The sequence below is a fragment of the Astatotilapia calliptera genome, chromosome 7 (assembly GCF_900246225.1).
Source record: "Astatotilapia calliptera chromosome 7, fAstCal1.2, whole genome shotgun sequence".
Lineage (NCBI taxonomy): Eukaryota > Metazoa > Chordata > Actinopteri > Cichliformes > Cichlidae > Astatotilapia > Astatotilapia calliptera.
In genome coordinates, this window is record NC_039308.1 from 2,492,065 (window position 1) to 2,516,963 (window position 24,899).

Here is a 24,899-nt window from a genome sequence, read left to right on the forward strand (position 1 = left end):
AGGCAGCCTAACTCCATCAGAACATTAAGTTACCAGAGGGACTCTATCTCTAATCGGATCTCTAGAGGCCTTGGGCTCTGCACAAGCACAGTCATCCTGAGGCTGCCAATCAGCCCCGGGAGGATGACACAGCGTTGAGGCTGAATGTATCCGGGAGCCATCGAGAGAAACTGTTGACTCAGGCTCGGTGTGGAGTGATTTACTGCAACCGTGTCTGTGTCGGGCAGGTTTGATTATCAGGCCGGGCTGGCTGATGCTGATCTGAACCACCAAGTCTAGAAAAGAATAGATAAATAAATGAAACACAGAGAGAAGTTTCTGGTTGTTACTGTACTGTGCCCTCTAAAACAGACATACAGCCCAGTTATCATTAACTTTGTCTGACTGCATCCATTTGTGATGCATTAATAGACGTTTTAAATGCCACCTTCCCCCTGGCTCCATTCTTCTAAAACAGCAGTAAAAGAAACCCACATCGGCAGCCTTCAATGAACCGTAAAAAGCTAAAGAAGGCATGCTTGGAGCTAAATGATCAGAATCGAGGGAGAAGAACTGAAAGCTGATTTGAGTTATGGTGGGACAAGCCAGCAGCAACTATGGTTTCAGAAACTGGCCCGAAATAAACTGAAATCTGTCGATTTAAATGTGTCCAATCTCCCCTTCAGAGTAATCACCTCATGCATGTTTGGACTGATTACAGCACTGCCACTATTTTTGGATCCCTCCTTGCAATCTTAACCTTTTCAGTGCTTTATTCAGTATCTATGTTTCAACAGATGAACAGAGACCTTCAGTAAAAGATCTGCTCTGCTGCCCCTGGTGGAAAAATAAGGTATTGCTTAGGTTATGGAGCTAAAGAGCTGAACAAGCAGACCTGCCAGCATCCAAGCTGACTGATGCTCCCTGTATTTGCTCGGGAATGGTGGATGTTTCCCCAGTAATTATACCCCTCCACCTGTAAACAAGAACGCAGGCGAACTGCTGTGAGTGCGACACTACCTGTAAAGGAATGTTGGCTGGATGTTGACTACAGGAGCTGTGTTATCTCAGTCTAAACTCCAATAGGAAGAGTGCACTTATAGGAAATATTGCACCAGATTTATTAAAGGTCACAAACACAGGTGCTTCTGCAGCTCGCAGAAGTGCATTGCATATTTGTAGGTGTTGAAAAGTTAGAGAGAAAATGAAGGAACCACTCGGACAGGATTTTTTTTTTACGTTTGCAAGAGCAATTTTCAAACTTTTCAAATAATGATATTTTATGCACCTTATGTGGTTGTTAAAGTTGCTGCTTTGATAATTTGGAATGAGGAGGGAATACATGCCTAACCTTTGGCTCCTGTAGTTGCTCAGCCAGATGTTTCGAGCTGAGACGCGTCTATTTCTGCTCCTTAATACTTCTGTTTAATGTAAGAGAGCAGAGCTTAACATGGAGGACCGAGAGAGGGGGGAGTGGCTCATTACACATGCATAAAGTTACAGGGAGCAGCAGAGTTGGCAGTGTTTCAGGGTATTAGTTACATTGCTACGCAGACATTGGTTCATAATGAAAACTTCAGGCAGCAGACGTCTGTGTCTTCACACAGCAGGGCGCATGTAGAGATCTGCAGCCTCACAAATCAGCTCTCATGTAGTCTTTTCTTCTTTTTCAGGTGTGAAGTGTGTTCAAAGAATGTCGTTCAGGGGTCACTGGATTTAAGTCAGAATAAAGGGGAGTGATGCATGCATGGATCAGGATCTGGTGGCAAATCATCTTTTGGTTTCTTCTATTTGTTCCTTCAACCTTCAGATTTTAACAGTTTCCCTTTTATCAGAACCTGCTGCTGCTTCTTCAGCTGCTTCCTGAAGTGTTATTCTGAGACATGTGCATGAACCCCACAGTTACACTGCTGTGCTGGTTAGTGGATCCTCCCTCCTGAGGTCTGATTGATGGTGCAGGGCATCTTTGAAAAGAACTGGCTGACGATTTGTTTCACAGATTATTCACCCGACAAACTTTCCAGTCCAGCACACAGCGTTTTGCAGTCAGGCTTATTAGTTCCACTTAGTATATTTGGCTCTGTGCATTTTTAGAACAGCTACAACCTTATGTCATAAACACACTATGATGTCATGAATATAAATGTGTCTGGTCACTGGCTGTGTTGTGCCTTCCTTTGTCTCACGGAAGCTTTTGTGGAGGACTCGGATGTGACTCCATATGAAGCATGAATGTCAAGCCTGCTACAGGTCTGATAATGCCTTTCTCCTTAGCTCCTCACAGTGCAGAGAGCAAGAGTGCTGCTGCATCATGCAGTGAGGTTATTCTCTATTATAGAGCTCTTTTGCCATATAATTACTCTGCATAAGCCCACACTGCAGAGACAAATTGAACACCTGTTGACATTAGCACAGCGGAGAGTTGGATGGTTTATTCAGTGAAGCAGAAGTAGTGAGGGTCCCTCTGTGGGGGGATGAGCTCACTGTCGCCACCACGACCGCAGTGCACGTCTTTCTGACCCAGATCAGATGCTCCCCTCAGCCGTCGGCCGCTCTGCCCACATTACTTGTTGGCCTGTGTGCTGAAACGGGGCCAAGAGTCAGTTGCCCTCTGCAGGGTTGACAGCAACGGTGAAGCAAAATGGAGCGGTTTCAGCGTAGAAGCACTTCAAAGGGGCTGTGGAGCATTTTGTGTGGATGTGGACAGGTTACAACTCCGTGTGTGGAGTTTTTTGGAACAGCTGAAAGAGCAACCAAAGGTTAGCCAGAGTATTGACATTTTATTTCTGTAGCAAACACTTCCAGTGCCACAGGACCATCTGAAGCCTGAACTCAGCAGCACGTGGAATTCTATAGAGCCCCCGCCTCGACACGCACATCATTATTCTGATGAGTTTTTTACTTCGTGGTTTTCTATAAAAACATCAGGAATGACAGGGAAAGTCAATGTTTCAGCACACAGAGCTGTAGAAGCCCCTTTTTCAGATCAATGATTATGTAAATCGGCGGTGATATTTTGACAGAATCAGTTCTGCACACATGTCCCAGGGGCATTGCTCCTAATCTAACTATTTCATCATGTTTTGGTTTTGGCCCTGGGTTTAACTCAGAAAACACTCCGTTTGTTCTATTTCTATCTTCATACCAAACACAGACTACTTTTTCTTTTTTATCAGCGATTTGTTCGTGCGCTCCCTCGGTTTCTGCAGAAGCTCTCCGTATCTCTGGCCTGCACGCTCCTTTTAGTGATAAAGATTGCTTTCATGAAGCCTGATCTGCGCCGTGCTGGCGTAATATTGTGCATATTTAACACTCATTGTCTTTTTTTTTTCTCGCTCCATCACGACGGGTGGTTGTCTTCGCTCAATGCGATTTATAATTCACAACTTGTTTATGCCTTTTGCTGCTCATTTTCTCATTAAAAACTTTTAAAAACACAAGTCTGACAGCAAGATTTGTTCCACATTTCACCAAAGGAGACAGGCCGGAAGACAATTAGGGATGTAAATGTGCTGCGTTTTGTCTGGGTGACACCCGTACAAGTCAGCCAGACACAACTTCCCAGACAGCGGATGCACACGCACCCAAACTGCGAGTTCTCAAAGTCATAATGATGCTCTGTGATGTTTGCTGTGTAGTATTTGGCACATGACCCTGTGTTCACCCGTGAACAAAAATAACAAAGCCAAAAAAAGAAAAGACTTCTCGAAAAGATCACTGAAGACCAGATTTCTCTCCCCTTTATTTCACTCTCTTTATCTCATCTCTTTATTCCCGCTTTATCTCCCTGTGTGTTTATCCCAGCACCTCCTCTTTTTATATCCTTTTTTGAATCTCTCCTTCTTTCATTTCCCCTTTTTCCTGATGCCATTCTCTATCTCACGCTGCACACCCACATGCTCAGAGGTAGATTGTTATACTCGAAGAATAGCTCCTTATACTCTAACCCCATGTTGTAAATCCTTTATAGAAAGTGTTGAGGTATTTCTGAAAGAAGCATGTATTATCTCTGAATTTGGCCCTGCCTGGGCGTCAGGCCAGCGCTACAGTTTCTGCTGTTGTTCTGCAGCAGCGCTTTGCTTTGGTAGGATAGAGGGAAGGAGGCTGGCCGGCAGGAGGGATTAGAACACAAATGCACAGGAGTGCAGGATTGCAATAGAGGGAACAGGAGTTTCTATTCAAATCAGCATTTCCCAGCATTTGTTTGTGAAATCCTAAGGTGCCTGCAGCTCAGTGTTGAGCAGCGCTATTGTGGAAACAATGGTACAATAATCTTCTGACCAAACGTGGCGAATTCTAGAATATTTCTGGAGAAGTGTTGCTATTTCCTGAAAGTTGGTCCACATTTGAAGCAGCTTGATTGTTGCACTTTGCTTTGTAGCTGACAGGTGGTCACTAGTGGACACTCCAAGTTCCGTTGTCTAGGTAACCCTGCGATGTATTTGCTGCCTCGCTCATACATCAGTCAGCGATGTCCTTCGCTGTTATTGGCAGTGGTTTGAATTGGACCCCTGAAAAAAAGTTAATATGAGTGGAGTTGATGTTGAGAAGGAAGAGCTCAAAGTAGCTAAAGTACCAGCAGAGATGGCCTTTGCTTCTCTCCTGCTGACCCGTGATCCATGTAATTCCTTCACCTTTGAGACGGTGCACATCGCATCATACTCTGAAACTCACCGGAGGGCAAAGTAGTAAACATTTAGATATGCAGCTGTGGGCCGAAACACTAATAAAATACCTGTAGCTGGTGAAAGATGTTCGATTATTCCACATCAAAGCATTGTTTGAGTACTGTATCGACTTCGTTGTCAGGAAGGTTTTGTTTAGCACTGACAGTCAGTGTTTAACCGCTGCAAGATGTTAACAACAGCCGTGCAGAAGTTCTAGCTGCAGTAACATTTTGTCAACGTGCATATTTTTGCTTGGTGTAACAGGCCAGTGGGGTTAGCCTTTAAACATGACTTATTATGATCCTTTCTAACACCAGGTTTTTATTTTCACGATCAAGAGCAAAAATACTAAAGTCTGCAATAAACAACACATTTAGAATAAAAGTGCTGCAGGCGCCTGATGAAGACCTTGCACGATGAGGTGAGGAACTTTATATATTTACGACAGTGATGAAAAAAGAAGTTGGATTAAAACAGTACAAGACTCACATTGTGTAAGAGAAAATTGCAAGTTGCATTAATAAATCATAAATACTCTCTAAATATGAGAATAACAGCTGCATGGAGGTATGATACAAATATGTTTGGGGTCTGACAGAACGAAGAGTTATTATGCAGCTTTGAAGAGAATGGTAGTGTTCTTTATGGCAGCGAGGTGGAGTCTGAGGGAGAACAGAGACTAGATGCACTTGCTACCACAGACATAAACATCTCTGACATCTTGCTGCACATATTAAAGGCTCTGAGCTTCCTTAGTTACTTTAGTTCAGTGAGTTTTGCAGCATGCATGTATGCACAGCTCTCTGAAGCTCCCACCACAGCATCTCAGTCAGGCTGAGGTCTGTACTCTGGACCACTGCAGCACCTGGATACTTTTCTGTTGGACACTTGATGATGTGCTTGGGATCTTTGTCCTGTTGACCCAGTTTGGTCCAACCTTTAGCTCACATCTGACTCTAGAAGAATCCTCATGCCTCCACCACGCTGCTGACAGCTGGTATGAGATGTGCTGTGTTTCTTTTTCTCCAAATGTGCTGCTGTGCATGATGGACTAACATCTCCACTTTGGTCTCTGTCCAAAGGACATTGTTGCAGGAGTCTTGTGGTTTGTTCAGATGCAGCTTTCCAGGCCTAAGCTGTGCTGCTGTGTTCTTTTTAAAGAGAAGAGGCCCTGATAGCCCTTCCAAACCAGCCATGTCTGTCATGAACTTGAGCCTTTAACATGTTAACTGTGGCTTGTCTGAATCGTGAGTAGTGGAAGCAGGAAGATAATGCTTAGCTTTTCAGGCACTGCTTCTGCATTTTTAGTTTTTATTCTGATAAATAATAATACGGTATAATATCCCACGTGTAGCTGTACTTCTGAGGTTTTATTTACCTAATTTTAGAACCTGCTGAGGGTGTGAAGTTTGTATTTATTATCTCCTCACACAGAAAACCTTTGAATCCAAAGACACTTTTTTCCATTACCGTATATGGCACAAAAGAAGGAAGAATCCAAACATGAGTTTTCTATGATGTGCTACCTCACACACACACCAAATATTGTTTTACTAAAACATGTATGACTTGAAATAACATTTGTCACATGTGTCATGAGCCTGGCTAGTCCTACATAGGCATGTAGGACAGCTTCCACTGTCAAACAAGTGCAGACAGATGAAAATAGCAGCATCTGGGTAGGCATCACCACTGTGTGCCTGTGATACCTTTCTATTCATGCTAATTCCATCAGCCAGGCTCAGTTTCAGCAGGTTTTAATCCCCTATTCAGAGGACACAGGTTTAACTGGCAGTAACCTGGCAGGTGCTGAAAATATCTCTACCTTTTTTGGGAGTCCCCACAGTCCTCACATGTCAGAATTTACATTTGTGTGTGTGTGTGCGTGTGCGTGTGTGTGTGCGTGTGTGTGCGTGTGTGTGTGCGTGTGTGTGCGTGTGCGTGTGTGTGCGTGTGCGTGTGTGCGGTGTGTGCGTGTGCGTGTGTGTGCGTGTGTGTGTGTGTGTGTAACAAAGGTGTGGCAGTGCGGTGGCAGTGTAGAGGTCCTGCCCTGCTCTCGGATCGCCCACATCGAGCGTGCCCACAAACCCTACACGGAGAACCTGACGGCTCACGTCCGCCGCAATGCTCTGAGGGTGGCTGAGGTCTGGATGGACCAGTACAAGAGTCACGTCTACATGGCCTGGAACGTTCCACTGCAGGTAAACACACTGCACTCACTGTGTGTGTGTGTGTGTGTGTGTGTGTGTGTGTGTGTGTGTGTGTGTGGACATGTTTATTTGTGTTCAGGGGTTGTGTTACAGATTTTCTAGCAGCCATGAATGCCACCATGGAGATCCACTAGAAAGTCAGTGGCACATAAATAACAAGCAAATGCATCTCTGAAGGATTGTTGTTGTGCAAGGATATACTGTATATAAAAGATGGAGCTACATTTTCGCTGTGGATTTTGGACAATTCTTAGCATGTTAGTTGTATGTGTGATGAAAGTTAGATAAAATAATTGAGCGTTAACTTACCAGATGACACTAGAGAGCTTGGTTATTTATTCTGTGTCAAGCTCCATCATACCGTTTCATGTCGTAACGTTGCACGTTTTAGCATTGAGATCGATTTGCTTTTGGACCCACCCTCAAGCGGTCATTAGAGGTACTACCGTTTTTGTCACTTCCTGTTTGTTTACATTTTCAGATGACAACTCACGCAAGTCATTTGAATACTGTATAACAAAGATCTACAGTGTGTTTCTTAACCAGGTTTAGCTGACCTATCAAAACCTAACCAAACCCTCATAATCCCAAAAAGTTCACACTAGTTCAGCCTTTTAGTATCCATGTTTCAACCACGTGTGTTCAGGTCTAATGCGAAGTCAGACTCATATCTGAGTGATCGCACATATACCTAACTCACCCAAAGTAGTCCTTCAGTTCATAGCTAGTTTCATTATAAGCCTGTAGATCGCTCTTGTCTTCCAGTTTGCTCGAGCCCGGCAATAACTCTTCTCTGATATTGTTTTTTGTATGAGCACAGTGTTGCAGACCAGATTTACAGTGATTCAATGCAGATCAACCAGTATATGCTCAAATTTGTAGGACCAAGAACAATTTATGTCTGTAGGGTAAATTTCCTCTTGGCAGGAAAACAATCTTTCGGGAACATTTCACATACTTTTTATGTAGATTCTGCTTTAACATCTCTGTTTAATTTCAGCCGTTCCTCACTGAGTATCGCACTCTGTGAGGCTCCTTTTTAAACATTCCTTGCTGTTCTTCTGCTCAGTTATCATTTCCGACTCTTCCATTGCCATTCCAAGGATGTAGTAGTGCTCAAAGGACGCAGACGCCTGAATTCTGCACGTGTTTTTATTTATTGCTACGTCGAATGTAAGAAAATTGAAGCTCTTTTTGTATTTATCGTGTTGCTCGAGGTCATTGGGTGGCAGTAAAATGCTCAGCATGTAAAACTTGGATCTGTGTGTGTTTATTTCCTTGCCTAGAACTCAGGAATAGACATCGGGGACATTTCAAAGAGGAAGGCCCTGCGGTCAAGACTCCGCTGTCGACCGTTCAGCTGGTTCCTCTCCAACATCTACCCTGAGCTCCGATCCTACAGCGACACAGTTGCGTATGGCGTGGTGAGTTCCTGTGATCGACCTGCATTTCCGTCTTTGCCTATGTTGACATCCAGAATTAAGGGTTTATTCATTAATGAGTTCCCACTGGTTTCTGAATAATTCCCAAATCAGAACGTTATGTATTCCTGGGTATTTGTAGTCTTTGTGAAACAGTTGGCCCTGCAGTCGACTGGCAGCCTGTTGAACCCCACACAGCCCATGAGAGCTGTAGGCATTTTCTTTCTGTTCTAGTTTAAAACCTCTGTTTCTCGTACATTTATAGCTTTCCAAACATTTCCTGATGCTCCAGTGCTTCTGTTTTTTCTTTTGTTCCTCACTGATGTCCTCATGTATGACCCTGGGGCTGTTTCATGGACTTTTGCCTTCTTATACACGACCACTACCAGTTTAGGATTTGGGATTCGCATCCAATACGATTGATACTTCTTTTCATGTTTTGGTGTAAAATAAAGATATTAGAGTGATTAAAGTCTGGATTTGAGTTGCTAGAAGTGATGGGGGGTTTCTCACCACGTGGTCTGTATATCAGTGCCTCTGCTAAATTATTTTGATTCCCTGTGGTGACAAAATATACCCTCTACCCAAAATGATTCATCTGGAAATGGTCACAAATGGACTTTCACAGTTAGGTCTTGTGCTCCTGCGAGTGTGCGCCTCTTATTTTGAGTTTTGTTCAGATTCTTCATGTCGATGCTTTTTAGAAATAACCTAAAAAAGAAACAATACCCACCCTGTTATCGTCGTATCATAAACACCTCTTCATGACTTCCTGTAACTTTCCAGCTGCAAAAACACAACTTTTCTGTTAACCCTCAGTGCAATTGCACACGCACACTCACTTTAAATCACAGCAGCAGGTATGGAGAAGGTGAACTTTTTTTCTACCACTTAACTTCTGCATGACTATAACTCTCATCATCTAACGTCCGTGGGAGGATTTTGCATAATTGAAAAATGACAGTAATCTGTTGAAAGCGGAGCAGAATTATCCCCCTGCTCTGACTGCTCCTGCTGATAGAGGAAGAAAATGACTAATTTGGGACCAATTCCACTTACTAACCATTTAATGTCATTTTTAATTGAGATCTCAGTCACCCTTTAACCCATAAAATCTTTAAAACTTATAACTGGATTGTAGCTTGGGTAGACATCCAGTTTCTGCATTGATGAAAAAACCAAAACTTTTGCCACATTGTAACTTAAGTGTACCGAGGCATGGACTTCACTAGACCCCTGAAGGTGTGCTGTGGTATCTGGCACCAAGATGTTAGCAGCAGATCCTTTAAGTCCTCCGTGGATCGGACTTGTTTGGACTGAGATCTGGTGAAACCCCTCAAACCCGTTTTTGTGCTCCTCAAACCGTTCCTGAACCATCTTTGCTTCGTGGCAGATGGCATCCTGACTGGTGCCAACAAACTGTGATGCTCTGTGTATCACAGTTTGTTCACTTTCTTGAGTTTTTCTGAATGATAGGAAATCAGATAAAATGTCCACAGTATCAGTGCATGCTTCTGTTACTCTGAAATAATAATAACTCGTAAACTGAAATGAGGTTTGGTCTTCAGATTGTGGGCCCTATTCGAGGAAGCAGGTAAAACAATCTTTGAGTTTAAAAATCAACTCAGAGCCGCCAGAACAGCTGATCAGAGTTGCTCCAATCAGCTCTGGGAATGTTCACCCTGAATATGAACACGTGCCAGTGCTGACTGTTTATATTAAAAAACAGGAAGTTTAAAAAGGTTCATTTCGATTAGCTCCGTTGTCATGACAGACAGAATAAAACTTTGATACTAAATATATAATTTGTTAGAACATTTGCTGTCATTTATCCAAATGTAATTTTGATTAAATGAAGCTGGAATCTTATTTTTCTTCTTGATTTTTAATCTAATTACTCAGCTGTGACCCGACAGGAGAGACGGTCTGTGACGTTATTATCCTCAAGACAGTGTTTAATGAATAAAAACTGTTTTTTCTATAGTTAATGATCATTTCTATGTTTCAATAATTTTTTAGTAAAAGCTTAATCTACTGATGAAATGTAACAACCTCACTTTTTTTGCTATTACTGGATAAAACCTCTGATCTAATGTTCTCCAGTTCAGTCATGGTTTCAGATTCCTGAAAAAAAACAAAGCAGGGCAACTTTCCAGGTTTTTTTCATCTAAAGTTTTATCATTAAAAAGAAGCACATTATAAGAACTGCTTCATTTTTTATATATATTGCATAAATTAGTATAGCTTAGATCAAAGGAGCCTTTTTAAACAAAGGAACAAATCACGTCAGGGAAATGAAGCCATTATGATTCAGACGGGATGAGCTGGGAAACGACCAGAGCTGAACCGGATCTGGTCTGAATCCGTGATCCGTATTCATTTTGGATCCCTCCTGCTGGGCCAGTGGACTCGGGTTTGCAGAGTGCATGACTGAACTTCAATCTGTGAACAAATATTACTACACTGTTCAGGACAGACTATGTTTAGCCGCATGCAAAAAGTCACTTTAAATATTTTTAGTTCAGTTTCATTGATCAGTTTCATCGATGATGCTGGTGTGAAACTGATTTGGTTCCAGGTTTGTGGAAGAGCCTGGACGTGATTTTCAGGCCAGGAAATTTCAAGTGGATATCCATTTGCACCTATGAAGTGTACTACATGAATACTGTAATTGCTGTATAAACAAATAGCTGATTTGGAGGGGGTCAGGTGGGAGGCACTCACTGATTTTCTGTGGAATCACCCAAAAAGGAAACCACCAGGTTGAAGCCTCTTATTTTCAGGCATATGGGACATGCTTGTTCTCATCTCGTGGGAGAGCTACAGGTGTAAGTTCTCTCTTTTATTTTATTTTTCAAATAACTTTGATTGTCTGCAAGCTGGATGCAAACAATTTTTGTTTTCCCACCTGTAGTTAAATAAAACCTTTCAGTTTTATTCCGTCTCTGTGGAACATCAATTCTGTCGCTGAATAGAAGAAAAGAGTTATGTGTTGATAGATGTGTGGGTGGTGGGGTGGGGTGGAGGGGCGGCTGGGTGGGGGGCAGACATTAGCGGCAGCAATTGAATCTCCAGTTCTGAAAGCAGCCTCCGCATCACCTCTTGTGCTGTTGTTCGATAAACACTTCAATCACAATGTGGGCCGGATGGAGTTATTTGTTGACACTACTGAGCACGTGCGGGGCTTGGCTTCGAGCGTGTCAGAGGAAAGCGTTGCCACGGTGACATGTGAGAGATGTAGATAGGAAGGTTTCATATTTGCCAAAAAAAAACAATATCTTGCGGGAGGTAGCAGTCGGAGAGAGCGCGACATGCGTTCTGATGTGACAACCATCTGTTTACACACTCATCTCTTATTTAGCATGAAGTCAAAGCTACAAGAACACACAGCTCACACAAGGCAAGCACTGAACACAGCACAGACAGTGCTTTGTCAAGAAGCCGTGCTTAAAGAAGGGAAACGGAGAGAAATTCAATTGGAAATGAATCTGGAAGAAGTCAGGCGAGAGCCACAACAGAGGAGTTACAGCCGTCTGTTAAACACGGTGGAGCATCTGTTATGGTTCGGGCTGCGTTTCAGCCGGTGGTGTCGCATGTCTTTGTTAAAATCAATGGAATTATGAAGAAAAATGCATGACAGCGATCCCAAACACACTGCAGGTGCAGTAAGAGCACACCTGGAGATAAAAACACAGAGTGGAACAGCATCAGCCGTGGATCGGACCGCGACATTATTGAAGCAGTGTGGGAACATCTTGCAGGAGAAATGTTAGCCAACATCCAAAGAAGGGCTTTGAATGTTCTTCAAGAAGCCTGGAGAACTTTTCCTGAAGACCACTCAGAGAAATGAAGGAAAGGCCACCTCAGACTGTGCTGAAGAAAAAAGGTGATCGCACCAAAGCTTGACTTTTAAGCTCTTTGTTGCCTTATTTACTTAATTTCCATTCATGTTGACATGTTTTACCAAATCGCTGCTTCTATTTCCCACTCATGAAATATAAAGAATGGTTTTCTCTGACTTCTACACTGTATTATATGTTAGAGACCTTTAACCTCTGAAAATAACGTAAACTAAACTAAAATTTTAGATGTTATGGAGTGCAAAGGGGCATAGCATGGGAATACAAGTGCATCAAAAATTGCCTTCATGAGTGAAATGGCCCCTGATGTGATGCCTCCTGGACTCGAGAGCACGGCCTGATTGATGGAAGAGTTATCAGCTGGTGGAGTCCAGACTGATGTATCTCAACAACTATTAAATCCTCCTGCTTCCTTACCTCCACTGAGCAAAACACTGAATCATCCGGTGTCATCGCAGCCACCGGCTGTGTAATCGAGCCTGACCTCTGACCCTCTATGAAATGGGACAAAAGTAAAAACGAAATTCCCTCAGGGGATCGATAAAAAATCAAATTATTGCAGCGCTGTGATACGTCCGAAAGCAGCGTGAGATATTGGGAAACAGAAAGCTTCACTCAGCCTCCAATAATGGATCAAAAACACACTGAAACCTCCACAGGACTGTCTCTGACGTGATGCAGAGGAGCGCAGAGAGGCGATGGGTTGCATTAAGTAAACCAAGGCAGAGATGCGATCCATGATCCCGATGAACGGCGGGTTCTGTAGGTTGGCTGAGGCCAGCTGTGCTGCAAGTGGAGAAAATAAACTGTCGGAAATGAAAGTTTTGCCTGTCTGTCATTCATCATAAACTCCAAATGCTTCAGCTTTGAGACTCGGTTTGGTGTGAATGTGGACCCATCGAGCCGTTTCATTCAACTTTCAAAAGTAATGTTTGTATTTTGCCAACGTTAATGATGAATAAACCTGGAGCCGACCAAACTCAGACCAGAGCTTGAATACATACAGAGACATTTCTATTCAAATCCGCTCTTTTTAGAGGTCGTTTTTTACCGAAGCTCATCAGTTCAGTGTCAGCTATTAACAGCCAGGTTTCCTCAACGTGTGCATTCGTATCACATCAGTCCTCATGACGCTGCGGTTATCGCTGTTATCAGAGCTCTGCTGGTGAATATTTTACTTCAGATAATAAACAGTTTGTTGTGTGGAATGTGCAGGAATGGAAAATTTAGATAAACGTCACCCAAACTGAAGATGTTATCAAAAAAAGGTAAAAAACATCTCAGAAAACATGGAGAACTTAGAGACCTGAGTTATTAGCTTATGTTTTAAGAAACATCGTTTTTGGTAAAAATTAAGAAACTTAACTTCATTGACCACTTTTTCTATAATTTCATCAATTTTAGCCTAAATTAAGGAAAAACTATAGACTGTATAAAAAGACTACGAATATTTTCATGGTTTTTCAATTTTTAAAATCTTTACTTTAATATAAATGAATCATTTATTCTTGTGTTATCCACGGATTTGTGACCGTTGATATCACATGGAATCTAAGCCATGACTAATTCAGTTCTATTGATTTTTATTTACATAGCGCCAAATCACAACAACAGTCGCCTAAAGGTGCTTTATATTGTAAGGTAGACCCTACAATAATACATACAGAGAAAAACCCAACAATCATATGACCCCCTATGAGCAGCACTTTGGCGACAGTGGGAAGGAAAAACTCCCTTTTAACAGGAAGAAACCTCCAGCAGAACCAGGCTCAGGGAGGGGCGGGGCCATCTGCTGTGATTGGTTGGGGTGAGAGAAGGATAAAGACATGCTGTGGAAGAGAGACAGAGGAAAATAATGCATGTGTGAGCGCATCAGTCATCGCACAAAGATTCATGACACGTCATGAATCACGAAGCAGCTTAACAGATTGTTATTATCCGTAAAGTGTTCAAGCGAACATGGTCAAAGTACAAAAATCTCTGCTGTATATTACCAAGGCTGGATTTTTTTATACAAATTAAACAGTTTGATTTCACGCTATGATATCGATACTGTAGTTTCAGGCATCTGGCTAATAGTTAATATTAGTTAATACTGATTACCAGAGTGAAATGAATACGCTGACTGGGATTCAAACTGTTAACCCTTCACTGCTAGCTCCTCTGCTGGCATCAGATTTGACTAAGTCATCAAAGTTTACTAACCTCAGCTCTATACTTAAGTTGCCCTTTGAGAGAATAACATAAAGAAGTGATGGCATGAAATGGAAATGCAGCAGAAACTAACACGATTGACTGATCAACAATTACAGACGGTCCAGATTATTATTCTGCATTTTGACTTATAGTTCCCTTCTAGATTTAATGACCACACCAAAGACTTTTAAGCAGCAAGCCACTGTATTTATAAAATGCTAGGGCTCATGTGTGCACACAGCCGCTGTTTTTCTGTGCACATGCTGCAGATGTATCGGAGGACTCGGGGGTTGAGTGTCTTGCCCAAGGTATATCTAACGTAACAGTATCCTACAGACACCAGGGTAAATTATTCACTTTAGGTCAAAACCCTTCCATGGGTAGCGTGGACTCGGATATTGGCTACAACATGGGCTCGATGCACAGCGATATTGGCCCTCTGGAGGATCCTCCCTCTCTGAGGGTTAGGGATTAATAGCACTGTACTCAGTGCGATAATTGCTAAGATCAGAAAACAAGCCATGAAGCAGAACAGACGGAGAAAGGACAACCTGAAGTTCTTTTTAGTTTTTCTCTTGCCTACTTTGAACAATTAGTTCATAATCTTTTGTGGAACGTGGCCAAACTGAGGAAATAACCTGTGACCCAAAAAGCAAAGATGCTCTTTCTTTTTGAAATATGACTCTGCAGCTGCCAAAAAAGGTGAATGTTAGTGTAAAGTGTTTGCATAACTCTCCTGGCGAGCAGTAATTAGCCCGCTGTGGTTCCATTTGTCTTCACTTTAGCCACGCAGCTAAAGCTGTGTAGTGCACCACTCTGTCATAATGGAGTAATTAATAATGTAGAGAGACAGCCAGATAGAGAGGGAGAAGGAGACTGCTTCACTCGTCTTCCACTTATGAGAGGAATACAAAGACGCATCCATAAGGAAAACCAGACACACGTCGTTTAAACAGAGCGTCTTCTTTCTTTAACTTCATTTTCTTGGTTGTGGTGAAAGGACCACATCATCGCTGTCTTAGCTGGTTTCTTTATTATACTCCCAAAACACTTTCAAGTGACAGTAAAATAATGAATTTGGGTTTAAAGCGCACTCTCTCGGATGTAATTTGAGGGGATTAACAGCCCATTAAAAAGGAAGGGTTAAGGAATTACAGCTCTTTAATAAGTTGTCCCTCCAAAATATCAAAGGATCAAAAACAGTGGACTCAAAGGACGGGGCATTTCTCTTAAATTAGAGGGAAAAAAACATAAAATAACGTATAAAAATGTTTCAATGAAAAATGTCCTCTTAAAAGCACAACGTTTGACTTTTGTAAAGAGATTTCTTTTACAAAAACAGTTAATTTTTTGTTCTTAATTTCAGACCTTGTCCTGGTCGTCTGGGTCCTGTGTTTGTTTAGACTTGTGGAATATTGAGATTCTGATCTTCAGTTTAGGAGATCCTCTGATTTTATTGCATGTCTAGTTCTTAGTTCTTCTTTAGTTTTGTTTCTTTGGTGTCCAGTCTCCAGTCTTTCCTCGGTGTGTCCTCCTCTCTTGGCCCTGTCCTGTGTGGTTCTTGTGTTCTAGTTTGGCTGTTGCTTGCTTTGTTTTGTCTCCCCGCTGTGTCGTGTGTTTCCATGCCTGTTATTCCCCGTGCGAGTGTCAAGCTCACGTGTCTTTGCCTGAGTCTCAGTGTTCTTATCGCTTCCTATTTTATTTTGACAGTCCCTCATCTCATGTGCGTTATGTTTAGTTTTGCTTCCCTGTTTCGTTAGTTGGATTTGTTCCGGCTGTGTTTTCCACCTGTCGCCCATCGTCTTATGTATTTAGGTCCTTAGTTTTCCTCTGTTCCCCTTCACGTTGTCATTCCCTCCTCCTGTGTCCTGTTTGCTCTGTTATGAAATCGATTTAGACGGCAGTCTTGTCATTTTGTATTCCTGAGCTTCACTGCCTATAATGTCAGTTTTAGGTAGAGAAGCATCCCGTCTTCATTTTGACCTTCACTCTGTTTTTCAGTTGAAGAACAGCTTGAGAGACGACCTGTGTCTGGACCAAGGACCTGACACTGACAACGTCCCCATCATGTACCTGTGCCATGGTATGACGCCTCAGGTGAGTAAGTCGGCTCAGGTTTTCATTCTGCTCTCGTCCGCTCTGTCCTATCGCTTCGAATCCACGAGACACCGATAAATACTGATCGCACAGAGAAATCCCCCAAGGCAGGCTGTCAGTAGCAGATAATTAGAGTCCTCTGCAGTCTTTGTTAGTTTAAATGGGGGATTTGGAGAGAGTAGCCCTTGCATAAAGTTGCATTATGCAGCAGGGATGAGTGAGTGTTATCTTTTTCCACATCATAACAGAAAGAAGGCACAGTTAGCACGTTGTCCAATTCTAAACAGAAACATTTTGTCATTATGCACAGCTTTTTAAAGCATGGTTTGATGTTTTGCTGTTGCTGATTGCTTTGTTTCTTTGGGGGCAGAAAAAACCCTGAAAGCAGCAGACAGACGTGTTATCGCTGTGTAAAGTTTCTCTGGCGCTTCGATTGAGTTCAGCTGTGAGTTGCCTATTGTTGGGTCCATGCAGCCTGGGTGTGTGTTGCTGTCACTTAACGCTGAAAACAATGCTAATGAGAGCGGAGGTGCGTACCAGAAAACTAAAACAAAAGCTTTAAGGTGGTCAGTTTGTTTTGTGGATTCAGTGCTGCAAGCAGCTGCTTTCAGATAACGAGTAAACTGATGCGTTGTTGGACTCGGTCGGGTAGCTTTGTATGATTCACAATGCAGTATAATTTAGTAACACCTGTGATAAAGGGCGTAACCCTTTAAAGCCGGTCGGAGCGGGCTACTTTTAAATCCCAGTAGCTCTGCAACCGCGTAAGCTAGCGCAATAATTTTTTTTTGCATATGAAACCGGAGGAGTTGTACTTACATCTTATGCCATCAGCTTGTGCTAGGTCACAGTTTCCTTCCACATAAAGCTTTGCAAAAATTGCATAAAAACCACTTGCAGCAACAAAAACATAATATTCTAGAAACACGCTTTGCCGATTCGATCAGCTGTTCATAACACTTCCTACGTTGGAATAGACGTCAGCGTGAACTTTCGCTTGTCCGCCATTACCTGCCCGAAACCGGAAGTAACGTCATTTTTGTGGAAATGTAGTTTTTTTACTATCAGGGCCTCATGAGCCTATACTGGTGTTTTTAAAAGTTATGTTTGACTTTATGACTTTCTGTGTCGTTTCTGGGATGCTTAGGACTCATATTGCACTGCTGGAAATAGTTTATTGTGATGCACATGCTGTTTTTTGCAAATCTGCATTATAATATTTATTTTCATTTTTCCTGCAGTATATAAAAATTGGTGTATCTCAAAAATAAAACTATGAAGACACTCAAAATAAATTTCCTGTGGTGGGAAACTATTTTGTTTTGAGGGATAAGCCTCTTAAATTTCTCTAACTAGAAATATATGTTAAAAAAACAAAAACAATTTTCAATTTTTTTTGTAGTTTATTGCACTTTTTTGCAATTTGTGTAATTACTATGCACTTAATGCAGACATGTTATTAAAATTTGGGCTATAATGGTTGTATTGATGTATATCAACTTGAAATGCTCCCAAAAATGGCTCCACAGCATGTACAAATATAATACAAGCTCTGGCGGACTTGGTTCTATGGTAGGTCTTAAAGGGTTAATTCCCCTGTAATGGGAAAAATGGAAAATTGAATTTCATGGTATTTTATTTCAAATTAAGTAATTATATTTCCCTACAAATACTTAAAGGTAGGTACATTAGAGGAAGGAAACACTCATTTAGAAAGTGTTTAAAGAGTAACTGTGAAAGAGAACAACTGAAGTCACACAGACCTGATAGTTAAGTACAGCCCGTCTCTAATGTTAGATGGAGAAACATTGTTTTTCAGCAGAATTACCATAGAAACTGCACACTACGTGTAATTACTTGCAGTACCTACATCTACTTACAGTATAATTATTTCTTTCTTTCCTGTTAAACCTGACTGGTCACCCCCTCATTCTCATGTGTCTTCCTGTGTAAATATTAATAACTATAGTTAAATTTAAATGTAAATAAAATACCTTGAATTGCCATGTAGTTACAGGGGATCCACGCTTAGTCATGGGGCGTATTATAAAGTGCTACCCATAATTCTTTATATCTTCTGCCGGGCCCTGGTTAATCCTCAGGTGGGGGACGTGTGTGCAGTCAGAGCCCAGCGTGTGAGATCTAAACACGGGCGCAGTCATCTTATCAAATCTGGCAAGAAACTATGAGATGATATTCAACTTTGGGTAATTTACCAACAGGACAGAGGCAGCTTGTTAATTGTATTCAGAAAAGCATATAAATATATGCTGCAGGTCAAATATAGGTCATAGGTCACACAAGTGTAGACCTAGAGCAGCAGTCTGGCAGGCAGACACCATACAGGGAGTGCAGAATTATTAGGCAAATGAGTATTTTGTCCACATCATCCTCTTCATGCATGTTGTCTTACTCCAAGCTGTATAGGCTCGAAAGCCTACTACCAATTAAGCATATTAGGTGATGTGCATCTCTGTAATGAGGAGGGGTGTGGTCTAATGACATCAACACCCTATATCAGGTGTGCATAATTATTAGGCAACGTCCTTTCCTTTGGCAAAATGGGTCAAAAGAAGGACTTGACAGGCTCAGAAAAGTCAAAAATAGTGAGATATCTTGCAGAGGGATGCAGCAGTCTCAAAATTGCAAAGCTTCTGAAGCGTGATCATCGAACAATCAAGCGTTTCATTCAAAATAGTCAACAGGGTCGCAAGAAGCGTGTGGAAAAACCAAGGCGCAAAATAACTGCCCATGAACTGAGAAAAGTCAAGCGTGCAGCTGCCAAGATGCCACTTGCCACCAGTTTGGCCATATTTCAGAGCTGCAACATCACTGGAGTGCCCAAAAGCACAAGGTGTGCAATACTCAGAGACATGGCCAAGGTAAGAAAGGCTGAAAGACGACCACCACTGAACAAGACACACAAGCTGAAACGTCAAGACTGGGCCAAGAAATATCTCAGGACTGGTTTTTCTAAGGTTTTATGGACTGATGAAATGAGAGTGAGTCTTGATGGGCCAGATGGATGGGCCCGTGGCTGGATTGGTAAAGGGCAGAGAGCTCCAGTCCCACTCAGACGCCAGCAAGGTGGAGGTGCAGTACTGGTTTGGGCTGGTATCATCAAAGATGAGCTTGTGGGGCCTTTTCGGGTTGAGGATGGAGTCAAGCTCAACTCCCAGTCCTACTGCCAGTTTCTGGAAGACACCTTCTTCAAGCAGTGGTACAGGAAGAAGTCTGCATCCTTCAAGAAAAACATGATTTTCATGCAGGACAATGCTCCATCACACGCGTCCAAGTACTCCACAGCGTGGCTGGCAAGAAAGGGTATAAAAGAAGAAAAACTAATGACATGGCCTCCTTGTTCACCTGATCTGAACCCCATTGAGAACCTGTGGTCCATCATCAAATGTGAGATTTACAAGGAGGGAAAACAGTACACCTCTCTGAACAGTGTCTGGGAGGCTGTGGTTGCTGCTGCACGCAATGTTGATGGTGAACAGATCAAAACACTGACAGAATCCATGGATGGCAGGCTTTTGAGTGTCCTTGCAAAGAAAGGTGGCTATATTGGTCGCTGATTTGTTGTTGTTTTGTTTTTGAATGTCAGAAATGTATATTTGTGAATGTGGAGATGTTATATTGGTGTCACTGGTAAAAATAAATAATTGAAATGGGTATATATTTGTTTTTTGTTAAGTTGCCTAATAATTCTGCACAGTAATAGTCACCTGCACACACAGATATCCCCCTAAAATAGCTCAAACTAAAAACAAACTAAAAACTACTTCCAAAAACATTCAGCTTTGATATTAATGAGTTTTTTGGGTTCATTGAGAACATGGTTGTTGTTCAATAATAAAATTATTCCTCAAAAATACAACTTGCCTAATAATTCTGCACTCCCTGTAATGGAAACAGGGTTTGGTAGTTAACAGCCTCCAAAGACTGTAAGCTGTGCAACAATATTGTGGCGTTGCTTTCTGTAGCATGAAACAAACTCCATCCGTGCGTGCGTGCGTGTGTGTGTGTGTGTGCGTGCGTGCGTGCGTGTGTGTGTGTGTGTGTGTGTATTTTTATAATGCAGCTGAGTTTGTGTGGGTCTCTATGAAAACCATGAAAACTGTCCATGGTCCTGAAACTATAATAGTTTAATGTGAGTGTCACAAAACTTCGTTGAGGACAAATGTTGTTTGTAAAGTGTATTAACATAAATCCACAGATCAGACTGACACCCATCAAAGAGTCATTGCTGGTGTTGCATGACTCCTTTAACTTTTTTATCACGTTTATCTGGTATTGCAAATAAATTTAGACGATTGGAGAAACGTCTCTCTTCAAACACTCGCTCTAAAATCTGTGCGAGGCCTCCTCCGTGCAGCAGTAACTGCAACCATATCAAGTGCAAAAAGTTAAGATGCTTTTTCTGCGTTAAATATCACCTCAGTTATCGCCAAACTGCACGTCAAAAACGTTAGCAAATCAGCTGGCACACGTGGTTTAAATGTTCTCTTATTTTCTTGCTTGAGAAAGGATCTCCCAGAAATGCATATGCAAGAGGCTGCTGCAAAAATCTGAGCTGTCGCTTCTCACATGCAGTCTTCTCACTGCGCTCTCTTTGTAAATAACAACAGTTTGTTTTGTTTGTTTTATGCCAAAACCCAGTCTGCACTAGCACAACACGTTAATGCTTGAATCTGTTTCTTAGGAGAGTCTAAAGTTCACAAGTACATAAACTCTGGGCATGTATAATATGAGCACTCACCACTGGAATTATATATATGACAGGTAATAAGAAAAATCATAACAGGTCTCCTTTAAACACTAGTCAGAAGGAAGTCCAGCTGAGTCCATCAAGCTAAGAACTTAAAACGGAGGTGACTGCATAGTCACAACATCAGTTATTTTGAGCTATGGACGCCTGCCGTCACGAGTTAGACGTCTAATTACATCATAGATTTAAAATGAAATGCAAGGAGACCCACCACCCAATAATAAGGTTCACGTTCTGCGTGCTGTTTTAGTTGCGACGGGAAACTTTTTAGCCTCTGCAGCTGAAAAGTTCTGCTCGAGTCACCGAGGCCAATCAACAACTCTATCAGCTCGCTGCAGATTTAAGGTCATTGAATTCTGAGGGGCGGTAAAGGCTACGCTCATTGCCTTCTTAATGCAGACCGGAGAAAACAATTTAAAAACTGAGCGAGCGGGACTGTGCATTGCCGCTCTTCTCTGCTTTGAACAGCTCTGCAGCCTCACAAAATTAAAAATTCATATTAAATTGTCAGTATTGTGTAAAGAGGCTCACATAATCAGAAGTAGACGCCTACGTAGTGCGCTGCATCGAGGGAAGCTTTCTGACACTCCAAACCTCGCCTCCATTGTCACTAAAGTTAATAGCTTTGACCGGCGCCTTGATGTCGGAAACATCCAACTTTCTTTCTGGGTCACACTCGGTAATACAGCATCAGCTGCTGAAACAGCTGTGTTTGCATTTCCTCCCTCACCCTCCGTCTTTTTGCCTTCCATATATTCTCTCCGTTGGGGGAAAGCATAATCAGCAGGTGCTGATAAAGAAATTGAGTGGTGCCTTTTTTTTTATCTCTTACTGGCTTTTTTTAAATCTATTTTTTAAATGCAAGAAAATGAGACGGGCAAAGCCACCGTGAAGGTTTTTGAGCGTCTTCTCATCACAATAAAAAGCTTCATTCTAAGTGTGCTGGTTTTGCTAAAATTAGGTTTGGCAGGTTGATGCTTTATGAAAAGTTGTAACATTTGCAGCATGAGTTTGGCTCAGGCTAATCACAGATAGGACAGGTAAACAAAACTCACTTTTCCCGGTTAGCCTTGGTGAACAGATATTTAGGTGTTAAAATACACAGTGATTTAAAATAAAATTCTTTCAAGAAATTTCAGCTTCCTCAAAAGAAAAATGACTTGAAGCAAGCCATAATTTACCTACTGCTCTGTGCAGTGTCTTCAGATAACAGGGATATTTAGGGGCTGTGCTGGGATAAGTGAAGATAGGAGCAGAATATCGTTACACAGTACAGAATCAGCAAAGGGGAACTAATCACTTTATAGACCCCGGATATTTAGGCTTTCAGAATCAGAGGTGCGAGTGCGTACTGCACAGAAAATGAAATGGAAGTTATTATCTATCCTGTACCTGCTGTGCTAATCATCATGGGATTAGAGAATGTTAGTATATAATGGATAAATCCATAATCTCTTATGTTAATGGATATTTTTATACACATTCATGCATGAGCTGCCACTCCTCGAATTAAACTAATGAAATTTTAGGCCTCTGTGAGTAACTCTGCTCATACAGACGCTTGGTAAAACTGCGCCGGCACCGTCCTCACTCGGGCTCGCTGGTTGGAGCCAAAAAGATGCCACGTTTATTAGACATCAGCGAGACGCAGCCCGAGGAGGCAGAGCAAAAAGCAGCAGGAAGCGTTTCATAGCAGACATCAAAGTCTTCAGTATTCCTCTGGTCTTCTGTCATGCCTTCGATACTTTTCCTTCTTTATTCTTTATTCATGCAGAATATCTTTTGTAATGTTATTCCCTGCAGTGCTTTTTATTCCCAGTTCAGATCCTTTTATTCTGATTCGTCCAGTCCTTTAGATTAGGTGTGTGTGTGTGTGTGTGTGTGTGTGTGTGTGTGTGTGTGTGTGTGTGTGTGTGTGTAAACAGATGCGCATGGCTTTGAATACCTGATGAACTGCTGAGTGCCAATGATGCATAACGTTCCTCAATTTCCTTTCTGAGATTTCCGACACGGAGGAGGGGAGGGAGGAAGAGAAGGATAGACGGGCAGAGGTGGGATAGAGAGGCCATTTAAGACACAGAGGAGGAGAGTGATCTCAGAGAGCGGAATTCACTGGCAAGTGTTCAGTAAAGCACTTATATGAATGTGTCTGACCACAGCTATCGACTTCATGTTGCATTCAGGTCCAGTCGGCTCGACTGTAAACAAAACCTGACTGCAGGAAAAATGTTGAGGTGAGCGGCCTTTTGGAGATTACACTTCGAGTCTGGCACAAACCAGCTGAAGCAAACCACACAAATAGTGCATTGCTGTCTTTCCCAGCTCTCAGGTGTTGTTCCTGAGATCTGCTGGAGCCACTCTGCTAGCTTGGGAGTCACTGCACCGAGTGTTCCGACTACCACTGGGACCACTGTTACCTTCACCCTCCACATCCTGTTAATGTGGATGTTGGGTATCAAAGATGCCATAGGTTCCTCATCCTATTCATGTAACCCCTTCCGCTGGGGTTACTTGTGTAGTAGCATTCCAACAGCATCCTATTTTTATCTCTTGCCCATCGATGCCATCTTGTTCCAGTAGACCACTTCTCATCAGGGTGCCCTGGTTCCTCAACACCTGACACGGACCTTGTTGATCCAGGCGACGTCTGAGCCGACATGACTTCATAGTTTTATATATATATACACATACATGCATACATATGAGAGAAATGAGGGATAGTGGAAACAGAGGGGTAGCAAGATTGAGACACGAAGAACAGAGAAGAAAAGTTAAACTAGATAAAAGGCAAGGGAGACAAATGACTACCAAAATAAAACAGGAAGTTAGAAACAATAACTAAACACAGGGGAAAAGAAACAGGAGGGTGAGATGGGACATATTGAGGGAACAAAATAAACTCTACAAACAGAAACTGGAACCAAGAACTGACGAGTGCAAAAACTACAGCAATACATGAATATCAAATCTACATAATAACTGAACCAAGAAACAGAGGAAAGCTCACAATAAACAAAAATTAATTACAATTAAACTCCAAAAACCCAAAGAACAAATCATGGATAGCAACTGTGTGTCTGTGTGTGGTTGTGTGTCTGAGTGAGAGGGAGCACAATGTGAAGCTACAACGGAGCAGTTATTTAGTTTCAACTTGTTATCACTCGTGCAGTCCAATTTTCCATTATGATTGCTTCTCCCAAAGCCAATATGCTATACAAATACACTTTAATAAAAAAAAAAGTTACATTGTTTTCAAGCAAGCTGTTATTTCTAAAGGGTGAAAAAAACTGTTTCCAGCCTGTCTGCACACACACACGCTCAAGTGTTTCTAAACATGAAACCCATCTCTGTGTCTCATTTGCTAAAGTTGGGAAATGAATGCTGTTGTTGGATCGAGGGCTAATTTCAGTCGTGTGCAGGAGGTGCTGATGACAATATTCCTTCGACAGAATAGCGAGAAATTGCAGTGGAAATTAAGCAGGTAATAGAAATCTGATGTGAGCCTCAATATTGTGTAGCCTTGCTAAGAAGATTGGTTTGTGGCTGGATCAATGAAGTCTGAAAATTAGACCTTTGAGGCTGTTTACCCGATGTGTGTGTGTGTGTGTGTGTGTGTGTGTGTGTGTGTGTGTGTGTGTGTGTGTGTGTGTGTGGCGCTTTCTTGCAGTGTGAACGTACTAACTAGCTGGCACTCAATA

The 24,899-nt window shown here is 42.1% G+C and overlaps 1 protein-coding gene across 2 annotated transcripts in view; it reads left to right on the top strand.

The window, feature by feature from the left end:
- Positions 1-24,899, top strand: part of LOC113025072 (polypeptide N-acetylgalactosaminyltransferase 18-like) — a 177,514-nt gene that overhangs the window by 129,418 nt on the left and 23,197 nt on the right. For both annotated transcript variants that reach the window (XM_026172460.1, XM_026172462.1), the window contains exons 7-9: positions 6,662-6,847; positions 8,143-8,280; positions 16,335-16,430. In XM_026172460.1, coding sequence (XP_026028245.1) covers positions 6,662-6,847; positions 8,143-8,280; positions 16,335-16,430 — 420 coding nt within the window. The remainder of the gene's footprint in view (positions 1-6,661; positions 6,848-8,142; positions 8,281-16,334; positions 16,431-24,899) is intronic.